Source organism: Meriones unguiculatus, chromosome 3, assembly GCF_030254825.1.
Source record: "Meriones unguiculatus strain TT.TT164.6M chromosome 3, Bangor_MerUng_6.1, whole genome shotgun sequence".
NCBI lineage: Eukaryota > Metazoa > Chordata > Mammalia > Rodentia > Muridae > Meriones > Meriones unguiculatus.
Genome location: NC_083351.1, coordinates 149,699,452 through 149,722,108, shown reverse-complemented (window position 1 = coordinate 149,722,108; position 22,657 = coordinate 149,699,452). Strand labels below are relative to the sequence as shown.

At 45.8% G+C, this 22,657-nt stretch overlaps 1 protein-coding gene across 1 annotated transcript in view; it reads left to right on the top strand.

The window, feature by feature from the left end:
• The first annotated feature begins 213 nt into the window (after nucleotides 1-213).
• Nucleotides 214-22,657, top strand: part of Kdr (kinase insert domain receptor) — a 43,527-nt gene continuing 21,083 nt past the window's right edge. The window contains exons 1-15 of the mRNA XM_021650985.2: nucleotides 214-566; nucleotides 4,270-4,363; nucleotides 6,261-6,457; nucleotides 9,799-9,929; nucleotides 10,170-10,338; nucleotides 10,897-11,036; nucleotides 11,669-11,846; nucleotides 13,222-13,336; nucleotides 13,423-13,586; nucleotides 15,271-15,427; nucleotides 16,333-16,444; nucleotides 17,282-17,390; nucleotides 18,217-18,558; nucleotides 20,650-20,796; nucleotides 21,471-21,602. Coding sequence (XP_021506660.2) covers nucleotides 500-566; nucleotides 4,270-4,363; nucleotides 6,261-6,457; nucleotides 9,799-9,929; nucleotides 10,170-10,338; nucleotides 10,897-11,036; nucleotides 11,669-11,846; nucleotides 13,222-13,336; nucleotides 13,423-13,586; nucleotides 15,271-15,427; nucleotides 16,333-16,444; nucleotides 17,282-17,390; nucleotides 18,217-18,558; nucleotides 20,650-20,796; nucleotides 21,471-21,602 — 2,254 coding nt within the window. The 5' untranslated portion in view covers nucleotides 214-499. The remainder of the gene's footprint in view (nucleotides 567-4,269; nucleotides 4,364-6,260; nucleotides 6,458-9,798; nucleotides 9,930-10,169; nucleotides 10,339-10,896; nucleotides 11,037-11,668; nucleotides 11,847-13,221; nucleotides 13,337-13,422; nucleotides 13,587-15,270; nucleotides 15,428-16,332; nucleotides 16,445-17,281; nucleotides 17,391-18,216; nucleotides 18,559-20,649; nucleotides 20,797-21,470; nucleotides 21,603-22,657) is intronic.

The window sequence follows — 22,657 nt, the reverse complement described above, 5'->3', positions numbered from 1 at the left end:
TACTTCCACCAGAAACCGAGCTGCGTCCAGATTTTTCTCCCCGGGTTCGACTTGCCACCCGGCGCAGTTACGGGCTGGAGGGGGAGCGGGCGTGGGAAACCAGGAAACCCAAACCTGGTATGCGGTGAGGGGCGTGGCCGGACGAAGGGAGTCCCCGCCCCTCCCGGTAACGGCCCCGCCCCCCTGCTCTAGGGTTTAGCTGGCGCTCGCGCTCTGCACTGAGTCCTCGGGACCCCAAGAGAGTAGGTTGTGTTTGCTTAGGTCGCGCGCGGGACGCTACCTGGCGAGGCAGATTGTGCCCCGCAGCCGGGATAACCTGGCTTACTGGTGTCTGCGGACGCCGCTGCAGCCGCGGCCGGAGCCAGGGCGCCGGCGCCCGCGCTCTCCCAGGTCCTGAGCCTCTGCGCGCAAACCGCTCCTGTGACTTCTTCGCCGGCCGGGGACCGAGAAAGAGTCCGTGCCCGAGAACTGGGCTCTGCGCCCAGCGCCGAGGTGCAGGATGGAGAGCAAGGCGCTGCTGGCTGTCGCCCTGTGGCTCTGCGTGGAGACCCGGGCCGCCTCTGCGGGTAAGGAGCCCACTCTCTGCAAGAGAGGTGGGGTGCGGGCGGAGAGCGGGGACTCAGAGGAAGAGGACCTAACTCGGAGAGCTCCAGGGACCTGCGCTTTGGTGTTCCTTCACTTACCGAAGGGGAAACTGAGGTTCAAAGACTCAGCCAGGATTCTAACCTCCCCCGGGCTTATGTTGGAGCTTGTCCTACGGAGCCGAGACAGCCTCGGGCTCTGGGTAGGCGGGAGTGGGAAGGCGCCCCGAGCCGGGGCAGGAGATGCTCCGACGGCAGGAACAGGCGGTAAAAACGCCTGGAAGCGAGCGCAGACAGGGCGGCCAGGATGGCGCTCAGGGATGCCGCGGCTGCGGAGTGGAGCAGGGAAGCCGCCTCCCGCTCTGTTCCTCTTAACTTCAGCACGTACGCGCACTGAACTAGGAGAGGTGAAGGCTCTTGAGAGAGAGACGCTTTTCCTCCCGCAGCTTGGAATGTTTTTTGGTGCAGAATTCTACTTTCCTGGCTGGAGGAAGAAGCGGCCCCCTCTTCTGTGACAGCTTCTCCCGGTGTCTTAAAGTAACTCAAACTCCAAAGCGTTTGGAGTATGATTTCAGAAACCAGTATGATTTCTGAAACCAAGTTTCAGAAATCTCTTGGCACTTAATTATAGGGTCACTTTTCTTGTCACTTGAAAATGCCCTCTGCTGCAAGGTTGGGAGCACACAGGCTCCTGGGCTCTTGATACAACAGAGCCCTTCCCTTCCCTTTCCTTCCCCTCCCTTCCCATCACTTCCCTTCCCATCATTTCTGTCCCCCCCTACTCTCCTCTTCCTCCTCCATTTCTCTCTCATTTCCTTTTTGTAGGCACAGTTTGCAGATTTCCCAGTCTCCACCCATTGGTGAATGGAGACTCAGGAAAAAAGTCAAATCTGCAAAAACATTCCTTGCATCAGAAGGGAACTGCATGCCTTAAAAACACTGGCCCCGACACACAGGCCCAAGATCATCTGTCTACCGTTATTGAGTTTTCTTCATAATGACTTGGTTCATCAGGCCAGCTCTGTCATGGGTGCCCATTTGTCCCTGACAAGCCCTCGCTCTCCCCCTCTCTGGGAAGGGAAAGACAGCCCGGAACATGGGCCTGCCCTGCGTCCTACAAAGAAGTGAGCTGCTTTGAAGCCTGGCGTGTTCCTAGGGCAGTAGTTTAACAGGAGCCTGGCTCCCCGAATAAAATGGAGGTTGCCCTTTTGGAGTGTGTGACTTGCTTAATTGGATTGGACTGTAATTGGTGCCATCGAATTCTAGAGACAGAGCCGCTGTTGTTTTTCCTTCTCGTCTTTGAGCGGGAAGGATAACAGCGCACAAAATAATTAATGTTGGTTATGGGATTTGAACATAAAAGGGCTTTCATTGTGTAGTAGCATACGTACCTCTTATAGCCAGAATGAGCTCTCTAAAGAGGAGGTCTCAAACTTGCCAATGGAAATGAATGGAGTTTAATAGATGGGGGGGGGGGTGTTAGTCATTGATGCCAATCCATAACCTTGTTGACTAGATTTGACTGTGGGACATATCCCTAGAATAGTGTGGTATTGTATTTGGTGTCTTATGAATGGGGCATCTTTTAAAGATGAGCATAGCTAATGTGGCTGCAGCCTATACGGCTGTACTTTATTACAGAGACGGTTGACAGGCTCTCAGTGGCTCCGGCGCGTAGGTCAGTGGTAGAGAACCGAAGCTCTGGGTTCGCTTCTCAGCACGGAAGAATAAAAGTCATTTGCTGTGGTGGTGGAGCGGACACAGCTTATTGAGTGGCTAATTACTTACTACCACATTTTCTTCACACATCTGCCCAACTAATGGGTTCTTATTTGGTTCCTCATGTAAGTCGTATCCAGTTACTGTTTTCAGGTTAATGTTTCTCAGTCATGTTCAAAATCCATCTATCAAACAAATTGCTTTTATTTTTCATTTCTCAAACAAAGTAAGATTCCATTATTGGAAGACTTGTTTACGAACGTTTTAATGGCTTGCCTATTTTAGGGGTGAAGACTTCTTTCATATTAAAAAGTGTTTTGCTGATTAATTGAATACAACTACCCAGTTCTATAGCCTTCTCAGGTGGCCGACAGAGCACCTGTAGGACAGTCATTTCAGATGCCATTTAAAATGCATATTTGCCGATCTAGGACTATCTAAACATACCATAAAGTTTAGAACCACTGCCCAAACACAAGTCATTAAAGATGCCAACTAGCTTCTGAGGTGTATTAATGCCACTTAATTTCCAATGTTTTACAAATATATTAGCAATCAATAGATCTGTAGTTACATTAGTGCATCTGATCAGATTGGGTGTATTCGGGAGTGGTGTGGCTGTGCATCATTTCACACATCTGTGTAGGTGTGTGAGAACCCCTACAGTCAGTTCACTGCCTGCCACTGGTTATTCACAGAGAGGCCACAGTGTCACGGCGCTGAGTATTTGCCTTGCCTGTTTGCTCATACTTTCTAGATTCACATGGCCCCGTATTTGTTCACGTTCACTTATTTGCCCAGCAATGTCAATGCCAGCTGAGACCTTAGGAGTCATCTCTTCTGAGTTGGTGTGAATTAGAAAGCCCGGATGCCCGCCTGGTATTAGTTATTTCTTTCCTTTTGAGACAAGAGTCTTACAATGTTGGCCCAGGCTAGCCTCAAACTTAAGTCCTCTTGTCTCATTCATTTGAATGCTGGGTTCCCAGGGGTATGCCGCCACACCAGGCAGGTCAGTTACTCTATGAGCTGAGAGCTGGAAACTTTTGGTGTCCCTTAACGTGGTGGGCTACTTCTGCTTGTCTCGTGCCTTTTAAGCACCTGGCAGCACTTTACAGAGAGGTGACTGAAAACTAGTCAGTTATCTTGCTGTGAAATGACGTGCCGTGATGTGTGTCCCCCACGATGTTTTTTTTTTTTTCTCTGCGTTTTAATCCTTTAGGTAACAAGTGTCTTATGCCTCCAGCTTTGTGTCGGTATGAGCTCAGAGATTTGAGTAATCAGTTCGGACTCCCCCCACCCCAACTGTAGCTCATTAGATTTACACTATTTTTAGTTTCGCTCTGAGAAGAAGCTTATTAAAATGCATGTATGCGTTAACTTGGGGGTATTTCTCTCCCTTAATTCCTTTCCCTCCATTTAAATGTGCTGTGTTTAAGAGCCACTACCTCAGCCTTTGCAGCTCGCTTACCAAAGGAAGTCCTTTACACAGCATGAGAAAAGACAATGGGACAAGGTCACAGTGGCTCCTGTGCCTTTCAGGGGCACGGAGAGGAGCTGTATAGAACTCTCTCCGGGGAGTTTTCATTAATCAGCAATTTAGTCAGATGTGTACATCCTATGCTCTACAAGAGATGTCAGTGGGCCCTTTCCCAAGGGCCTGAGATCATCAAATGGAGGTTCACCGGCTTTCAATGTCCCATATCCTTTTGTAAGACCTTGAAGTTGGCAACGAAGGAAAACAGGAACTCCACCCTAGTGCCGTGAACTGCAGAGCTGTTGTGCTGGTTTGCGACCATCTGCCCACTCTTCCTGTTTTGACAGAGCCTGTGAACTTTTACTGGGAATGGGCGCAGAGTAAATCCCACTTTTATACAATGAATTGCTGAAGAGGCCTTTTAAAACTCGGAGTGGGCATTGTTTATGGAAGGTGTTTCCTATTGGGTCCGACTCTTATCTAATTTGTTTCTAGGTTCGTCTGGTGATTTCCTCCATTCGCCCAAGCTCAGCACACAAAAAGACATACTTACAATTCTGGCAAATACAACCCTTCAGCTTACTTGCAGGTAAGGATTCCTTCTCAATTCAGATTTCCTGTGCGAAAGGACTCATTGTTTGTGGAGGTCACAACAATTTCCATCGCTGCAGAATTATAATAGGATTGTTGCAATTGTTTACAAGTCATGAGACTTCTAAGAACTCATGCAATAACGAAACAATGAAAAAGGTCTTTTCAAACTTTTGTACCATTTTGCTGGGGCCTTTTTCCGCACGTACAAACATTTTAAACAAACGCAACGCTCGCATGCACGCACATGCGTGCACACGTGCCAAAAACTGATGTGTAACAGACCTCCATGATTATTGATGAATCAGTGAAGTTAGGGACGCATCTTTACGAAATAGAGTTAAAGTTCCAGTCATGCCACCCAGAATGGCTTTTGGACATCTTTTTAGCCCTTCTATAAGAACTGTATTCTACAAATGAAACTTTGTCAGTGTTAGCAATCTCCTCTCTAGCCAGTAATATTCCTGACCATACATCCTGCTCAGACCACGAACTTCATAATCTAGCTTGATGTTCTGGGCCTCTTTGCCTCTTGCCAGCAAGACGTCATGCCGTCGATGCTGGGAAGCTGCTAAACAGAACTCTTTGACAAGAAGAGGCCTTTGAATTTTGCTTTTCCACCAAGAGGCAAGAAAGAATACTTAGAGGAAGTGTGGGTGTTCGTGATCGCTCATGAAAGACCCAGAGGTCTCTGTGGACATTCGTGTTTTGGTGGAGATGGCGATAGGTCCAGGCAATGGTGCCATCTGAGAAGAGTTCTTGGTGCCAGAAAGAACTTGGTACCTGGCAGCTTGTGGCATTGCTTCACATTTAAAGAATACCAGGTGGTCCATAGGACGACTCAAGTCTATTTTAGATTGTTGCATGTGGAGAGAACCCTAACCTAATCTAAGGTCTGTAAAACTCACCAATACCCAGACTTTGAGGCGGGGGGGGGGGGGACAAAAAACAGAAAACCGTAGCAGGAGCTGATTGTCTTCTTTAAGTCATGCGGCATTCCCAGAGACTTTCCTTCACCTGTTCTCAGACACAAAGGTCACTTACGAGCTTCAGAAACTTCCTCCTCCCTCTGGAGATGGCAGGAAAATTTCTTGTCTTAACAAACCCTAGACTGAGCGGGGTGTAGATGATGCTGGGACCTTATGGGAGTTTCAGGATCTTTTAGTGAGGGCTCAGTGGCTCACACTTTCTTATTCATATCGACTTCTTCCTTTGGCTTTGTGGCGAAACTGAAGCAGTGAAAGTCGTGTTTGTTTGACATGACTCTCTCAAGGTACTGTGAGCCTCCTCTCTCTGTGGACTCACTCCTCACTCCCCCGTTGCCTCTACCTCCATGACAACTCTGGGTTCCTCACTCTTCCCCAATACTCCGGTTGTACACAAGGCCGGCTTGGCCATGGTCCTCCCTTTCCTTTCCCTCTTTTATGTTTTTCTTCACAGCACTAAATTGCCCCCTTTCATACAATGGCTTGTGCTTTTTAATTGTCTCCGTTGATTGGAGTGAGTTGCATACAGGCACCGACTTTTTCTTCTTGGTGTACACTGGACAAGTGCTCTACCGCTGAGCATGATATCTTTGGTCCCTTGAAGTGTGCGTGTGCATGTGTGAGTGTCCTTAATAAAGCTCAACAGTCACATATGCTTAAAAAGTATTTATTGAAAGAATGAACGTGTGGACTAGCAGAAGACACGTGAGCGCTTGCATGATTTCTGAAGTGGAGTGTGTGATCTTTGCTGGCAGGCCCACACAGACTGTCTGCCATCAGTGTCTGTCGGCTTCAGAATGTCTATTGAGTAGTTTACATGCGCATGAAAACCAAACCTTCTTAGTCCTCTTACTCATAGCCTCACGACATGAAGTGTCACCTTAATATCTTCCTGGAACGCTTTTTCAGGGGACAGAGAGACCTGGATTGGCTTTGGCCCAACAGTCAGCACGGTTCTGAGGAAAGGGTGTTGGTGACTGGGTGCAGCGACAGTGTCTTCTGCAAGACACTCAGAATCGCAAAAGTGGTCAGCAATGACACCGGAGCCTACAAGTGCTCCTATCGGGACACCGACATGGCCTCCACCGTTTATGTCTACGTCCAAGGTAAGCGGCGGGCCAGGGTGTGCGTCCGTCCCACGTCCACTTCCTGTGTCTAAAACACGATGGGCACAGGAAAAGAGTTGAGTCCAACGAAAGAGGCTTGTTGGAAAAGCTGTTTGGTGAAAGGAATAGAAAAACGTCTCTCCCAGGCTTCCTTTGAGAAAGGACTCACTGACAGTCTGGCCTTTGGTTGCAGCTGCATTTCTCCTCTCCTGTCCCAGTTCCTTTTCTGTGGTGCTTTGTGATTCCCCGTGATCTGCCATGGGCTTTGGAGACTCATAAGATGCCTGCTACTGTCTGAAACCCTGGGATCTTTGAAATCGAGGAAGCTTGGAAGCGAATCATAGTTAGGTTTCTGTGGTGAGATAGGTTATCTGTAGCAGGGAGGAGGTCTTTGCAGGAATGCCTAGGGAAATAGCCAAGGACTCAGTTTTGCTTTTTCCTCCCTCCCCCGTAAGATCTTTCCTGCCCAGACTTACACTGTATAGAGAAAAAACAAACAAACAAAAAAAAAAACAATTCACATACCCATGTGCAAAGTACAACACCACCGCAAAAGAACACCTGGAGGACTGCGTGTCTTGTCTTTGCTTGTGTGATCTGAGAGGGCTTGGGGTTTGCAATCAACTCCAGGGGGACGCAACCTACAGACACGAAAAGTCACTCCATGGTCAGAGCAAGTATTTCATTTTGAGAGGATGGAGAGCTGTTTGGGCTTCCTTGGTATACTTCCTCTTTAAGGGCTAGTGACCTAGAATTAATTTACAGGAGACCTTTAGCTTTTTTTTTTTTTTTTTTTTTTTTTTTTTTTTTTTTTGTCAAAGCAACTTTGCTTTGGTCTTACAGTAAAGGGCTAGTTTAGCTCTTTAATGTAATCAAGGTACGTAACTTAGAGTCCATATAGTAAATACTACCATGCAACATGCATTCAGTGTTAGGAGAAGGAATTATGACCTCTTCTACATTTTAAAAATTGCACACCGCCTTTACTTATGAAAAACCTCTCTCCACTGATGAGATTCCTATACAATCATGTGCTTCTCGGGAATATAAAGGTTGTTTATACATATAGATTTATTTGTTATGTTTTTGTGAATGAGAGTTTTGCATGTGTGTATGTACACTGTGTGTGTACGCTTGTGCTATCGTGGAGTTCAGGAAAGGACAACAGATCCCCTGTGCCTAGGCTGTGAGCCACCATGTGTGTGCTGGGAGCTGAACCCAGGTCCTCTGCAGGATTAGCCTGTGTTTCTATCTGCCGGGCCATCTCTCCAGCTCCGTGTTGCTTTATATTTGACACAGGCGTCTCTCTCTTTCAGAGAGAGAAGGATGGACCTTGAAAGGTATTTTATCTATTCATCTGATGCAGACTTACATCTCAGAGGGTTTGAGGCAGGGAAAGATGACTCTGAGTCTTTTTCCTAAAAGCCACTCTTACCAGACAGGAAGGTTCTTCATCGGGGTACCGCCCTAGCAGATCTGCACTTTCATTTCAACAGGATCAGTCTACAGAAGAACAGAGACTATATCCAAATAACCCATGATGCTCTTGAGCTTCTAAGTGCTTGGGCATTTTTTTTTTTTTTTTTTTTTTTTTTTTGCTCAGGGAAAACAAAGCCTAGGATAGAGTTCCATGGGCTCCTCCTCACTCCACAGAGCTGAGGGAGACAAGGCTCAGACCTTAGAAAACGCCTAGCTCCTTTTGAATTGGCAGTCTTGAAAGATGTGGCTCTCTTGGAAGACTGCAAGGATTTCCTGCTCCCCAGCCTGTCTGGAAATGCTACAAGATGACCCTCTCCCATAATATTCCCTTACTTCCTTCTCCCCTGAGTCAGGAAACCTGGAGACATGTGAAAAGTCACTTCAGGAGTTACAGTAAACATCTCATTCTGAGAGGATGCAAATTCTTTTGTTTACTTCCCTTTTAGGGCTACTGAAATAGAACCGATTTACCACATAACTTTGGTCTTAAGTCAAGAGGTTAATTTAGCTTCGCAAGGCTTGCTCTGAATGAAGTGGGTCCCACAATACTCCATTGACATGCCCATGGAGGGGGTGCAGCAGCCACAAGCGGTGGTCTCTAGCATTGCTTACCTAGATGCTCAGTGTCTTTGGATAGACCGTGAAATTCTGCTCCTGCCCCAGCTTAGCATTTAGAAATTTAGAGACTGAGCCACCCAGGAGTTTGGTCATGAAATTTAACAACAGGAAAGACAGGCTTGCATGTAGTGTTCCCTATGGGGAGGTCTTCAGTGATGGTCTCCACCTCACTTCCTCAGTCCTCTGACCCTTCTGGTAGTGGATGGAGCCAGGAAGCTGGCCTTGGCTTCCTAAGATAATGCCTATGTCATGGGGTGGGGGGATGGCTAAGCTAGCTGCAGCTCTATGCTTTCCAGCTGGGGAGGAAATCAGATTTGTGCTGTTGAAAGGAATTAGTTACTCTTCTTCCCTTTGGTTTCATTAACTCTTTGTTCACCTCTAAAGGGGCTTGATTAGATTTTGGGGTGTTGGGGGTAGAAGGTGAGAGGTTATCTCTGAGATATCAAGAGGTGGTCCCAGTCTCTGCCCTCTGTCTCTAGGGAATGGAGTAAATCCCCAGCCGTGTATTAATACTGTGTGAATAGTGTCTGACGGATATCAAAATTACTCTGACTTTCATCTCAGTCTTTGGCCTTGTGGTTTTTTTTTTCCTAATATTCATTGTCAGAGATATTAATAAGTGCTAAATCTTAAACTGAATGTAGTGGCTATTAAACATATAAAGACTCTTTTCTACAAGTCCTCACAGACTTAAGGTATTATAAAAATCATTCTTTTGAATTACTGAACCATCTGATTGTTTTCTCTTAGTTTAAAGATCCTAATCTCTTTTTCAGGTCACTTACGTTATTTGCCTAATGAAAGAAATGAAATTTTGACATCATAAAACTCATAACTTAAGTGTATGGATTTAAATTAAAATGTTTATTTTATAAAAAAAATTATAGTAACCTATTAAAGCATGGAATGTCTGAAGTAGATTCTACTTGTTAATGTTCTATGTGGAAGATGTTCAGGTCATTTTTTAGTGTTTTCATTCAGATTTTCTCTCTCTCTCTCTCTCTCTCTGTGTGTGTGTGTGTGTGTGTGTGTGTGTGTGTGTGTGTGAACACATGCGTGTATTTATCTGCCCGTCCTTGACCATATCTCTGGAGCCAGATATCTACATACAGTCTAACCTGTGGGTGTCTTTGCCCATGCAAGTTGTCAATGACAGTCATTCACTCGTTCAGTTAGAGTTCATGGACCTGAACATACGAACTCTCTTGCCAATAACTCACTGAGGGAAGTCACTTTTCTTCTAGATTACAGGTCCCCGTTCATCGCCTCCGTCAGCGACCAGCACGGCATCGTGTACATCACTGAGAACAAAAATAGAACTGTGGTGATTCCGTGCCGAGGGTCGATTTCAAACCTCAACGTGTCGCTTTGTGCCGTGAGTTGCCTCTTTTTCAGTCCCCTCATACGTTTCCATAATTGTAAGGCTTTTTGGAGATGAGCTTCCTGCTTCCAATACCATGTCACTAGTGAAATGCAAAGGTCCTTTAGAGAAAGTCAACAGCACAATAAATAAGACCAACTTGTGTTCTTGAAAGTGAGGTGGGTTCTTTTCTGGTCATTGAGTTTCGCCAGTGCTGGGCTAAATATTTATTGCTTCTTTTTTTTTCCCCATCAGAGATATCCAGAAAAGAGATTTGTCCCGGATGGAAACAGAATTTCCTGGGACAGCGAGACAGGCTTTACCATCCCCAGCTACATGATCAGCTATGCTGGCATGGTCTTTTGTGAGGCAAAGATCAATGAGGAAACCTACCAGTCTATCATGTACATAGTTGTGGTCGTAGGTAAGTCAATATTGCCTTTCTGGGTCATTAATACGATCTAATAAAGACTGTGGCTTTCTACATGAAGATCCTGGTGGGTAAGGTATAGGGTGAAGGGCAAGAGATATGGAAAAAGATTTTAACTCCGGATAGGGGCAACGCCTTGCAAATACTCTTCTCTACCACAGCAACTATTGCAACTGGGGTTTCTCCTTTCTTGCCAAGACCAAGAATGAAAAAGCACCACTGCGGGAGCTCACTTTCTGAAAAATGCAATATTCAGACCACTGCTTGGCACCAGTTCTTTTAATTGTATCTATTTTGTGAAAAGTTCAGCGATTTACTCAAGCGGAACCCTTTGGTCTAGACCTTATTCTTCACCAGGTTAAACATCTTTGAATATGCTGCAGATAGTGACTTGTAAATCACTATAAACCATTTTCCTACGAGCCATCAAGAAGCAGCGAGGTCCCCAAGGAAAAATGATGTCACACTCTTTGCACCACTTTAAAAGATGTATGCCAAGTCCCAGATTTCTTTTCCATCTTACTTTCTGTTTTTATCATTTTCTTGCTGCAGGATACAGGATTTATGACGTGACTCTGAGCCCCCCTCATGGACTCGAGCTCTCTGCTGGAGAGAAGCTCGTCTTAAACTGCACAGCAAGAACGGAGCTCAATGTGGCGCTGAACTTCAACTGGCAAGTCCCTTCTTTGAAGGTAACACTCAGAGCCCAGAGCCAGAGCTCTGAACGCTTTGATTGGAAGCCCTGTTGATGTTTTCCTAAGAGATGCCGGGCCCTCTCTGGTTAGGTAAATTATAAAGCCTTTTACACACACACACACACACAACACACACACACACACACACACACACACACTAGTGCCCCCACACTTGTATGTAGGAGTATGACAGAATGCATAGCAAACATGAAAAGATGTCACGCTAGGAGCCCCAACCCACCCTGCTGCTCTGTGTATTGGTCTCCACTAGGTTATCAATCTTTTGACATTGTGCCATTTCTCGGTTCTCTAACGCCCTTGATCTACTGTTCCCTTCTAGAAGTGACCCAAGTTACATTTCTCCTTAAACGATTGTTATTTGTTTCTATAGTCTGCACACATCTCATTAGCTAGAGAAGGTTTCAAAATCCTTCCTCGGTTCCACTTATTTCGGCTTCCACTCATTTCTCCTGAATCCCAACATCCGTGGTGTCCCCGTGCTGTTTAAGGTCTCTGTTATTACTAGTAGTGTTCAGCAAGGGACAGGGCTTGGTTCTGTGGGTCTCGGGGAGCTGTGGCAGGGCCTTCTTCTGCGCTGTGAACATTGACTAAACGCTCTTGTTTCTCAGCATCAGCACAAGAAGGTTGTAAACCGGGACCTGAAACCCCTTCCTGGGACTGTGACGAAGAAGTTTTTGAGCACTTTGACAATAGACAGTGTGACCCGGAATGACCAAGGGCTGTATGTCTGTGCAGCGTCCAGTGGGCTGATGACCAAGAGAAACAGCACATTCGTGCGAGTCCACAGTAAGCCGCCATCTTCTTGCTAACACAATGTGCCTGACAGAGCGAGATGGCTTACATTGACTTAGGTCACCTTGTTCACGCAGAAGATACTCTTGAACTCTTGTCAATGAGGACACAAGACCTGGAGGTCCATGGTATAGCTTTGGAGTCAAGGACTTGGGTTCAAATTCTCAACTTTAAAATGACCCGTGCTACTGCTCACTAGACATTATTTGTTATAGCTGTATCTGAGATTCTAATTATTATTATTATAGAGTGTTAGTATATAGGATGGCATGTTTTTAAAGATTTCAGTTTATTGCAAGGAAGGCTAAGGGGCTTCCTTGAATAAGCATGAACTTCTCAAATTGGGGAAACTCAGATCCCATGGCTTCCCGCAGCTTTTGGTAAATCACCCAAATTTTTAGTTGTATCTCATTCACATAAGTGTTTCAGTTTAGGTAATTTATGCATGCCAGAGCCCCAGTGTATGCTTTTGTAGGATCATGTTGCAGCTCACGTGGGATAGTTTATTTAGTGATGTCTGGGTCTTGCTCTTGCCAGACAAGTGGTCTATCATGAAGTTACTTCAAGGAAGTGAAGGCAGAAGAAGGGGGAAGGTTAGGAGGCTGATAGTGAGACTCCAGAGATGGCGGGAGACTTGTACTAGGGAGTCCGTGGAGGAAGTAAGAAGAGACACCATCCTGCATTCATAGTTACCAAGACTTCCTGGTTGATTCATTGACAGTGAAAGAGAGAGAGAGAGAGAGAGAGAGAGAGAGAGAGAGAGAGAGAGAGAGATATGATGTGAGTTTTAAGATGGGCAACTGAACTGTGGTATCACTAAATGAAGGGGCCTGGGCTGGGCTGAGATGTGTAGCATGTTGAGCGTGAACTTTTGGAGACGCCCATTAAACATCCACGTGGAGATATCTGATACGTGAAGCCAGAACCCAGAGAAGTCAGGGCAAGGGCTGAAAGTTTGTAGATGTAAATGATGCTTTAAATCTGAGACTGGCTAGAAGAGGGGCTAGGTAGAGAGAGAAGGTCTGAGGAGTGGGTGTTGGTACCATCAACACAGAGTGTAAGTAGAGGGTGCTATGGGAGCAGGGGAGAGGGCATACCCACTGATCCCTGGATCACTTGGAGATTTAGAGAAGACTGGGGGAGGGGGGATAGAATGCTTAAGGCTTATGAGAGAACACTCGTGAGGGGAGAATGCCAACAAAGGCTAGAGGGAGCTGAAATGTGGCTGCCGCAGTGTGGAGACTCTCAGAATGGCAGTAAACACGTGTACCCCAACATCTAACTTTTCACTTGATTGAAGATCTAAACCAAAAGGTGCATTTATAGTAGCCTGGCATTTATGAGACCCGTTGCTTTCATTTTCTTCCAGCGAAACCTTTTATTGCTTTTGGTAGCGGGATGAAGTCTGTGGTGGAGGCCACGGTGCGCAGCCAAGTCCGAATCCCTGTGAAGTATCTCAGTTACCCAGCTCCTGATATCAAATGGTAACTACCGGAAATAACAGCCAAGCATCCGTTTGCATGAAATACAATCCTTTTCTTGTACTAACACCTGGGGTTCTCTCCCGCAGGTACAGAAATGGAAGACCCATTGAGTCCAATTACACAATGATAGTGGGTAATGAGCTCACAATCATGGAAGTGAGTGAAAAAGATGCAGGAAACTACACCATCATCCTCACCAATCCCATTACAATGGAGAAACAGAGCCACGTGGTTTCTCTGATTGTGAATGGTGAGTCTATTCAGTGTCTCCTCTGCCCCAAATTTACTAGGAAGAGAGAGACTACATCTTCCCATGTCTCCCAGCCATCATCCTTTTGTCTCCTGCTGGATCGTTCACATTACTAACTGGACCAATGCAGAAAAAAAATAAATAAATAAAAAATGAGCCAGTGAGGTAGATTTGAAATGAGATGTGACATGGCATGCTCTGGCCATGCATCCTTGATAGGTCATGTAAATGTTTCTGTTGGTGGTCACAGGCGAGGTGAAAGTAGATGGTTCCCCCTAGCCAGATGCCTCTGGGGTCACTAGGCTTTGTGAGGTCCCATTGCTCCTGTCCACAAGACTCTCCTTGTGGTTCGTGTGGCATTTTAGTCTGAAATTTTAGCTGCTTTACTGCAGATACATGACAAATCTCTTCACAGGAGAGCTGTGGAGGCTGGTGATGGCTTACTTGCTGTCCACAGTCAGGGGATGTATTTTGAGTCTGTCCAGGAAAGACTGGAAGGTTTTGATTTGAGAATGATTTAAGCTTTACTTTGCAAAAGTGAATGTGATGATTAGCTATTTGGGTTTGGGGGTAGAGAGCTGCCATGGTTAGGTGAGCATAGCACATGCCATGCTGACTTAAAGTGTCTTTCTTAGAGGACCTTAGAATCTTCACAGACTAATGAATATTGCCTTCTCTAGTGAGAGAGATAGATTTAAGTGGATTTTATTTTTTACTAGTGCCCTTTTTCTCCCCTAGTAAATGCATTAATATCTTGCTCCAAACACAGTTGGAGAAATGCTTCTGGTGTAATTTTTTTGTGTTCCCTACTGGCACCACACATTAAAACTTCAAGATACCGTCTCACCACAGTAACACACTTCCCACGCACCCCTGTCTTCCTCTGTGTATCTTCTGAGCATAGCTTCGTTTCTTTCTTCTTTAGGGAGCATTTTAAAGATAGCCGGTTCTGGGAAGGTTGCTTAGAAGCAGCATGGGTAAAGGGGATCCAAGACAGGGGAGGAAGGCAAGAGCTAATTAAGTACAGCGAGGAAAAGAAAGTATAATCAGGCAGCAAAGACAGAGAGACAGGCAGTGAGCAGCCCCATGGCCCCACTTCACCGAGTCACCACAGCTAGTGCACCCTAGCTTTTCCTTGGTGTGTGCAATGCATACGGGAGTCAAGTCAGGTTTCTCTTTAGAAGCCGGGGACTCTACCTTTGTCTTGGATTTTGCCACGTATTAACTGATGATGGTTTTGGGCAAGTCTTTCAATGCCTGCCTCATTTCTTCTTGTGTGTGATGTGAGAGCCACAGCCATGATCACGGGGACTGAAAGCCAATGTAAAGCACCTCAGTGAGACTTGGTGCACAATCAAATGTATCTGCTGTGTTATTCCAAGTGTCTTCTCTCTGTAGCCTCCCCCCAATTCTTGCTAGGCTGCAGGACATGGAAAATAATGTCGTTAATGTAGAGTGAGAGAGCGAGACATAGGAATGTGCAGCTGGCCTAAAGTCACCCAGCTTACCAGGTGTTAGGATAGCATAAGAGTTCAGGCTTTTCTGACTCCAAGTCTAGGTGTCCTCTGGAAAAGCAAGCAGGGGCAAAATCATATGAGTACAAAAGGCAGATCTGGTGCCTGCAATCCTCTCTTTGCTCCTCAGAGCAATCAGGCAACTCACAGGTTGTCTTTTCTGCCTCCAGTCCCACCCCAGATTGGTGAGAAAGCCTTGATCTCTCCCATGGATTCCTACCAGTATGGTACCATGCAGACGCTGACATGTACCGTCTATGCCAACCCTCCCCTGCACCACATCCAATGGTACTGGCAGCGAGAAGAAGCATGCACCTACAAGCCCAGGTGAGTGGGGCCACACGCTTGTTTTGCTTGCTTTCATTCATCCCTTCTTGCCAAGCTATGCCGTGATTCCATCTAAACCTACAAAGCTGTCTCCAAGGAAGTTACCCTAGAAGGGGTTCCTGGACTCTACTCCCACTTCCCTCCGTGGCTTAAATTTTAACAGACTCTGTGGCTTGGGGCATCCCATTGTGTGAGTCAGCTCTTTCTTTTTAGTTAGCCCCAGTGCATACCTCTCCAAAACGATGCTATTTGCTGTGTTTGCTAATTGCCAATCTTTGCATCTTCTTCTGTCTGTGAACTGGGATGGACCACATTGCTCCTTCTTATCTATGGGAAGGTCCATCTCCCAGAGGAAGTGCTGATGGATGGGAGGCAGTGATAAACCTAGCCCAGGCCTCAAGAGCCTCAGACCCCGCTTATCAAGTTCTACCACAAGTGCAGACATCCTTCGGGAAAACAACAGCCACCACCTTCAACCTACCATCCCAAGCATTCCACTTCCTGTTGTTGTTTTTGAAATAGCAAACACTAGTTTCTTCCTCAGTTGCTGGCCATTTCCTAAACAAAAGCCACAGTCCCAGAGAGATGACTTTAAGAAGCCCAATGGCTTCCAAGTTTCCTTACCTTCCTTTGAACTAAATTAACTTGGATTGTCTTGTCGATCCAATTTATGAATGGAGACTTGTTCCCAGAATAGCAGCTTCCCTCCTGTATCCTCAGTCAGTTACCTTGGACCTTTCTACTGTTGTTGGCATCTATTTTTAATTGGCGCCAAGTCCTGTAAAGTGCTAGGCTGTGTCGAAAGTTATCAGTAAGAACACGATAACCATAGGCTGACCCTTTTCGGTACTTCTGAACGAAAGAGAAGTCAAATCATGACATGCTGTCCTTCCTCTGCCTTGCAGCCAAACAAACCCCTATACTTGTAATGAATGGAAACACGTGGAGGATTTCCAGGGGGGAAATAAGATCGAAGTCACCAAGAACCAATATGCCATCATTGAAGGAAAAAACAAAGTGAGTCTGAACTTCTTGATTTTGAACATCCCTCTTTCTAATTCTCACTTTCTGAATAGAAGGCTGCAGAATAACATGCAAAGCTACATTGGAGGTTAATAATCAAATAGTCTGTGTGACATCATCCAAGAGAGTTAAAGAAAGTGTGAGTTTTACACACACACACACACACACACACACACACACACCCCTTCAGCCCTAAAGAAGAACAAATTTATGCCATTTGCAGAAAGGTCGGGCTCATCATGTTAAGCAAAATAAGTCAGACTTAGAAATACAAACATGTTTTTCTCTCATATGAATCAAGATGGAAAAAATGACATGAAAGTACAGGGGTCTACTTGGGAAGAGGAAGGGATCATTTGGAGTGAGGAGGGGGAAAACATGGGGTAATTGGAAGTGAAATAACCTAAATGTATTATATACATGTACAAAAATGTTATAAGGAACTCGTTATTACAGTTAATGCCTACTAATTTAAAAAGAGAAGAAAAATACCAGTAGCTACAATACCTGTAGCTTACTAACATTTTCCTGAAGAGAAACGAAACCCATAACACGATTCAGCACACACACCCGCTGAAAGGTAATTCTGATAATAGTCACATGAAAAACGCCAAGCGTGCGTAATGTCTATTAACGTGAATCCTGGAGGATCCCCGGAGCACTTTGGCTTTCTGTGTATAACTGCCTGGTGAGAGCTGTTTACCCTTGAAGGTGGGCAGTGAATGGTAAAGGCAGGCCTGAGCAGCTGAAAGGGCTGATGGATGTCTGTCTCGGTGTGCATGTACATGCTCAGCCTGCACTGCTCATGGCTCGGGACTTGTATGTTCACAGACTGTGAGTACCCTGGTCATCCAAGCGGCCAATGTGTCGGCGCTGTACAAATGTGAAGCCGTCAATAAAGTGGGACGAGGAGAGAGGGTGATCTCCTTTCACGTGATCAGTGAGTAAACTTCTCCGGAGGCCAGGGAGGGGGGCAATCACTCAGAGAGTGGGTGCTAGGCTGTGAAGCCCTCTGCTGTCCTTGGGGTTTGTGCGAGTGATGTGGTGTGTAGCTGGGACTTGAAGGTATCAGAGGCTAAAGCCGCTCAGGTAGCCTCTGGGTTCGTGGAAGAGTTTGCGAGCCGTCACTGGCCAGCGAATGCAGCCACTGATGTTCTCAGCCTCAAGCTCCATGTTGTGTGTGTCTTGTCTTGCTTGCCAGAGTTAGTGTGATGACTCACTCACCGGGGTTCAAGAAGTTATCTGTGGCTTTGCCGTAGACGAGCACTGAGGCCGGGCCTCTGGGGGTGAGGGGAACGTCCTTCCAAGCTCCTGATTTCGTCTCTGCAGCTTAGTTTTATGGGCGAACTGGAGCTGATTGTACTGGCTCAGATATTTTAGTCCCAGCCAATTGTAATAAATATAGTTTAGTCTGACTCTCATTGTAATAAATGTAGTTTTATTGTCACATATTGATAAGAAGATGTTTGTTAAAGATTCTACATGGTGATTAAATGCCTCGCGTTGGGATTTTTGCTTATTGGTTCGTTTTTTTTCTTCATCTTGGAAACTATATCCAGGACTCAAAGTGGAATGAAGTAAATACTTAGGGAAAATTAATTCACATTTTCAAATTATACATTTTGGGAACTGAACTTCCTTGTCTGGCTCTGTCCTTGTAGTAATGGCTGCAAGAGCTGTCTCTTAGCTCTTCATAGCAGCAAGAAGACAATGGTGTCAGGCACCAACTTAAGTCACCATCCTCTAACTATGGCTTTGCATTTCAGAGGGTCCGGAAATTACTGTGAGGCCTGCTGCCCAGCCGACTGAGCAGGAGAGCGTGTCTCTGCTGTGCACCGCAGACAGAAATACATTTGAGAACCTCACGTGGTACAAGCTTGGCTCACAGGCAACATCCGTCCACGCGGACGAGCCGCTCACGCCGGTTTGCAAGGCCTTGGATGCCCTTTGGAAGCTGAATGCCACCATGTTTTCTAACAGCACCAACGACATCTTGGTTGTGGCGATCCAGAATGCGTCCCTGCAGGACCAAGGAGACTATGTCTGTTCAGCTCAAGACAAGAAGACCAAGAAAAGACACTGCCTAGTCAAGCAGCTCACTATCCTAGGTACCGAGGCATCCCCGGGTGGTGGAGCTGCAGTGCCTTAAATGCACTGTGTCCGAGTGCTGTGTCAAGGAATAGTACAGGCCTCTGGGAGCGTTTGCAGTAGGCAGGTGCACTCCCGGAAGCAGAACAGAGCCAATAGTGGTGAGGGGATATGTTAAAATTAGAAGCTTGGCTCTTTCCAGCCTTTCTGATGAAGTCACTGCCAGTGTCTGCACGGGATTCGCTCGAACCAGGGAACTTCCTATGACCTCTTTGGCCATTCAATGATTAAAGTCAGCACCTTTGTGTGATACAATGAGCAAAGAGAGGGCCAGAAGCTCGTAGTGCTGACGTAGAAGGACAGATTGAGGCCATAGGGCAAATACTGGGTGTGCTGGGAGGTCTCTGATCCATGAGAACAAAAACTGGTCCCTGCTTGCTTGTTTTACTTTTAGCCGTATGACACACCGGCATATCCTAGGTTGTAACATGAGTCATAGAGCACATTGGCATATCCTAGGTGGTCAATGGGATACCTGCTTCATGAATAGTGGGGTGAGGGGTTTAAGATCTAGACGATTCCATGGAAGGGGAGCTAATACTCATCGCCTGTACTTCTGTGATACCCTGTGTGGTCCAGGATAGGTTAAGTTCAGCGAGGTAAGTCTGTGGTTAGAAAGCCTTTCACATTTCCTCTTGGGATGCTCTTGCCTTGTCTAACCTTGTACTTTGCAGAAAACCTGGACAGTCTCTGCTCTTTCTCTGAGAAGATCTGGTGAATTTAAGGGGTTCTCGCTTTGTGCTTTTTCCTTTCATTTCCTCCCTTCTTTCGTGTGCTAGTCAAGGTTCTTGTGATTCTTACCTTCTCTGTTTTATAGTACAAGGAAGGGAAACTGCCCAGGTGAACTCATCTACAGCAAAATTTTATATGAATATCATCTTTTTGAATGCTTTGGCTTATTGGAGGAAGTCTCTCCAAATAGACACTAACATAGGATTTTCAGTTATTAAAAACTTGAGGACAGAGGGAAAGACATCTGTGAGTCAAGTCATTCCCAAGACCCTGGAAACCGCATCACATTTAGAACTATGCATATAGAACTTTATTAGCTGGTCCAGATGAGGAAGAGTTTAGAAAGAGATGTGAAGGAGGCTGTTGGCTTAGCCATGACCAGGAAGTTTACGTTCACAGTCAGTGGGTACGCATCCATAAGGGAGCCCCCACGTTGTTTTCAGACATCTGCTCTTAGAAAAGCACCAGAGCCAAGTGCATTTGTTTAAACTCCCATGCAGCGCATAGTGGTGACATCACACTTTGCCAAGTGTTAAAGAGGATTCTTTCCACATGATTCTTCTTGATGCTCATCAGATATTTCCACAGCAGTCGGATGACTTTCTGGACATGGGTAACGTGAAGCCCGTGTTTTGCTGTACATTTATACAAACGCCCTTGACTTTTCATTAGACATTACCGTCTAGTTTGTTTGTGTTTTAGTGGAAACCATACTGGACTTTCAGGCCCACCAGACTCTATTATTATCTTAACCATTTATTTAGTTATAAGGACTTGGCTAAGAGGTTTAAGCCCCTGAGCTGCAATCATGTCACTTAAAAAACAAGGCTAATGGCCGGGCGCTCATTATATATGACGGGAGGTGAATATTAGAATGACATAAAGTTATCCAATAAATAAGTCACTCCTTATGTAATTGTGCTGAAGCTTTGCCCTTCTCACGAGAAAACATGAATTCTACTCTTAGTGGCTACAACTTCCCAGAGAAGAAGTTATCCTTGGGAAAAGCCTTTTGGGATTAGAGGAGGGGGACCTATAACCTGAAAAACCAATCCCCCAAGATTCCCAAGTATTTTGTGATTTGCAGGTGGCTAATGCGAATATTCAAAGGCCGACGTATCTTTCTGAACTGTTGTTTCTTATTTCATTTGCTGTCACTCATCCTCCAGGATTGCTCTGGTCAACTTCTGTGTAGTTTCAGCCCACTTTATCCATGGGCTACTGCCTATGAGGTTTAGACTATTTAATAATCACAGGACCCTGAAACTGTTCCAACAGTTGTAACCATGGGCTCTCTGGTTTCGTTTTTATGTTCACAGAACGCATGGCACCCATGATCACGGGGAATCTGGAGAACCAGACGGCAACCATTGGTGAAACCATTGAAGTTGCTTGCCCGGCATCTGGAAACCCTACTCCACACATCACATGGTTCAAAGACAACGAGACACTCGTGGAAGACTCGGGTGAGTGAGTGACGCTTGTCTATTTCTCTGGTTACAGAATTTTTTTTTTCAGGGATGCTTTGTAAGACTGCTATCACTTCACGGTCTGTTTCAAAGTAGACAAAAAGCAGTATTTAGGGGGGAGGCTGGAAAAACAGCTCAGTGAAATGCTTGCCACACAAGCATGAGGACCTGCCTTGGCATCCCTAGAACCCATGTAGAATCCTCTACTCAACAGCCTTCTGAAATCCCAGTACCAAGGGGCAGGTTGGGGAGGGGAAGACAAAGGCATCCTTGGAGCTCAGCTGCCAGCCAGGCTAGCTGAATTGTCAAGCTTCAGATTCAGGGAGAGACTCTGTCTCAAAAGAATGACATGGGATGCCATAAAGAAGCCACTTGACATTAACCTCTGGCCTCTATACACATGCATGCCATGCTCCCCAACCCTGAACACTCAAGGAGGTATTTGGGTACAAGGGTCTGGCTCATTTCAGAGTCAGAAATAGCATATTTGGAATCCTGTTGATTTTTGCCTGAAGCTCCCGTGGGAGACCAGTCAGTAGTCAATCCTATGCGCCTCTTTGGAGTTAGATAGTAGTTTGCGATGAAGGGCAGCCACTCTAGTTTTAAAAAATGTCCTGGATGATGCACATCACATCATCAGGAATAAAGCGAGCATTTCTTTCCTCTTTCAGGCATCGTACTGAAAGATGGGAACCGGAACCTAACCATCCGCAGGGTGAGGAAGGAGGACGAGGGCCTCTACACCTGCCAGGCCTGCAATGTCCTCGGATGTGTGAGAGCGGAGACGCTCTTCATCATAGAAGGTCAGTACGGTGCCACAGGCCCATCGGATGGGTATCGTACATAGCCTCGCATTGAATAGGATGGCGTGTGGGTGGCTCATGATGCCCTTCACGGTGGTGGAGTGTCCCATATCTAAAATGGCTGGGAGCAGATAAGGTCCAGCTTTTAGAATAGTTTCACAGGTTTTATAGATTTTTTTTTTTTTGGGGGGGGAGGGATCTAAGCATCATGTAAATACACATAGCCTGAAGTCAATTTTACACAACATTTTCATTGCACCTACCTCTTTTGGGTTGTGGCCTTTCACACGAGACAAAGGGTGGGTCCTACAAAAGTTTTAGATCTTGGTCATCTGGAAGTTCAAGTAAGGGTTTCTCCACTTGTTGTTTACAACTTGTCCTCACTGTATAGGTATGCTTTTAGCCAGAAAACGAAGTTAGTGTGTGCTTCAGCCTGTACCCTGTTTCCTGGTCACGCAGCTCTCTCTGGGAGAAAACTTTCAGGCAGGAGTGATGAGTATTCTCCTGTCCCTGATTCTCACTTGGTTTGAGTGGCCAAGTTAACGTACAGAAATGGCCCTTTAATATAGACTTGGAAAAAAATAGATTTGGTGTTGGACATTGCTATTCAGTTAGTGACAAGGATTCAGGATTTCCCCCAGAGCCAAGACAAGATTCACTCACAAACAATGGATAATTAATAGAAGATTGCTTTTGTGATGTGGAAAATTGGGGGTTATTATTGAAACGTGAAAGGAAACTTCTTTCCCACTACTAAGTGTGTATGTGCGTGCGTGCGTGTGTGCGTGTGTGCGTGTGTGTGTGCATGTGTGTGTGTTTGAGGTGAAATTTGAACCTTTATTTTCAGTCAGTAATATGTGACAGAATATTTTATCTTAAGAAGAAGATGATGCCTGAGTCCTCTGCTCCCCTGCCTCCACCCACTAGCCCTCTGCAATAGGTTACAGTACACAAGTGGGCACAGCAGCATGGGTGCTATGAAGACTTACCTGGAGACAGTAGTGAGCTAGAGAGAGAGAGAGAGATGTAGACATTGAATGCTCCTGATCAGCTCT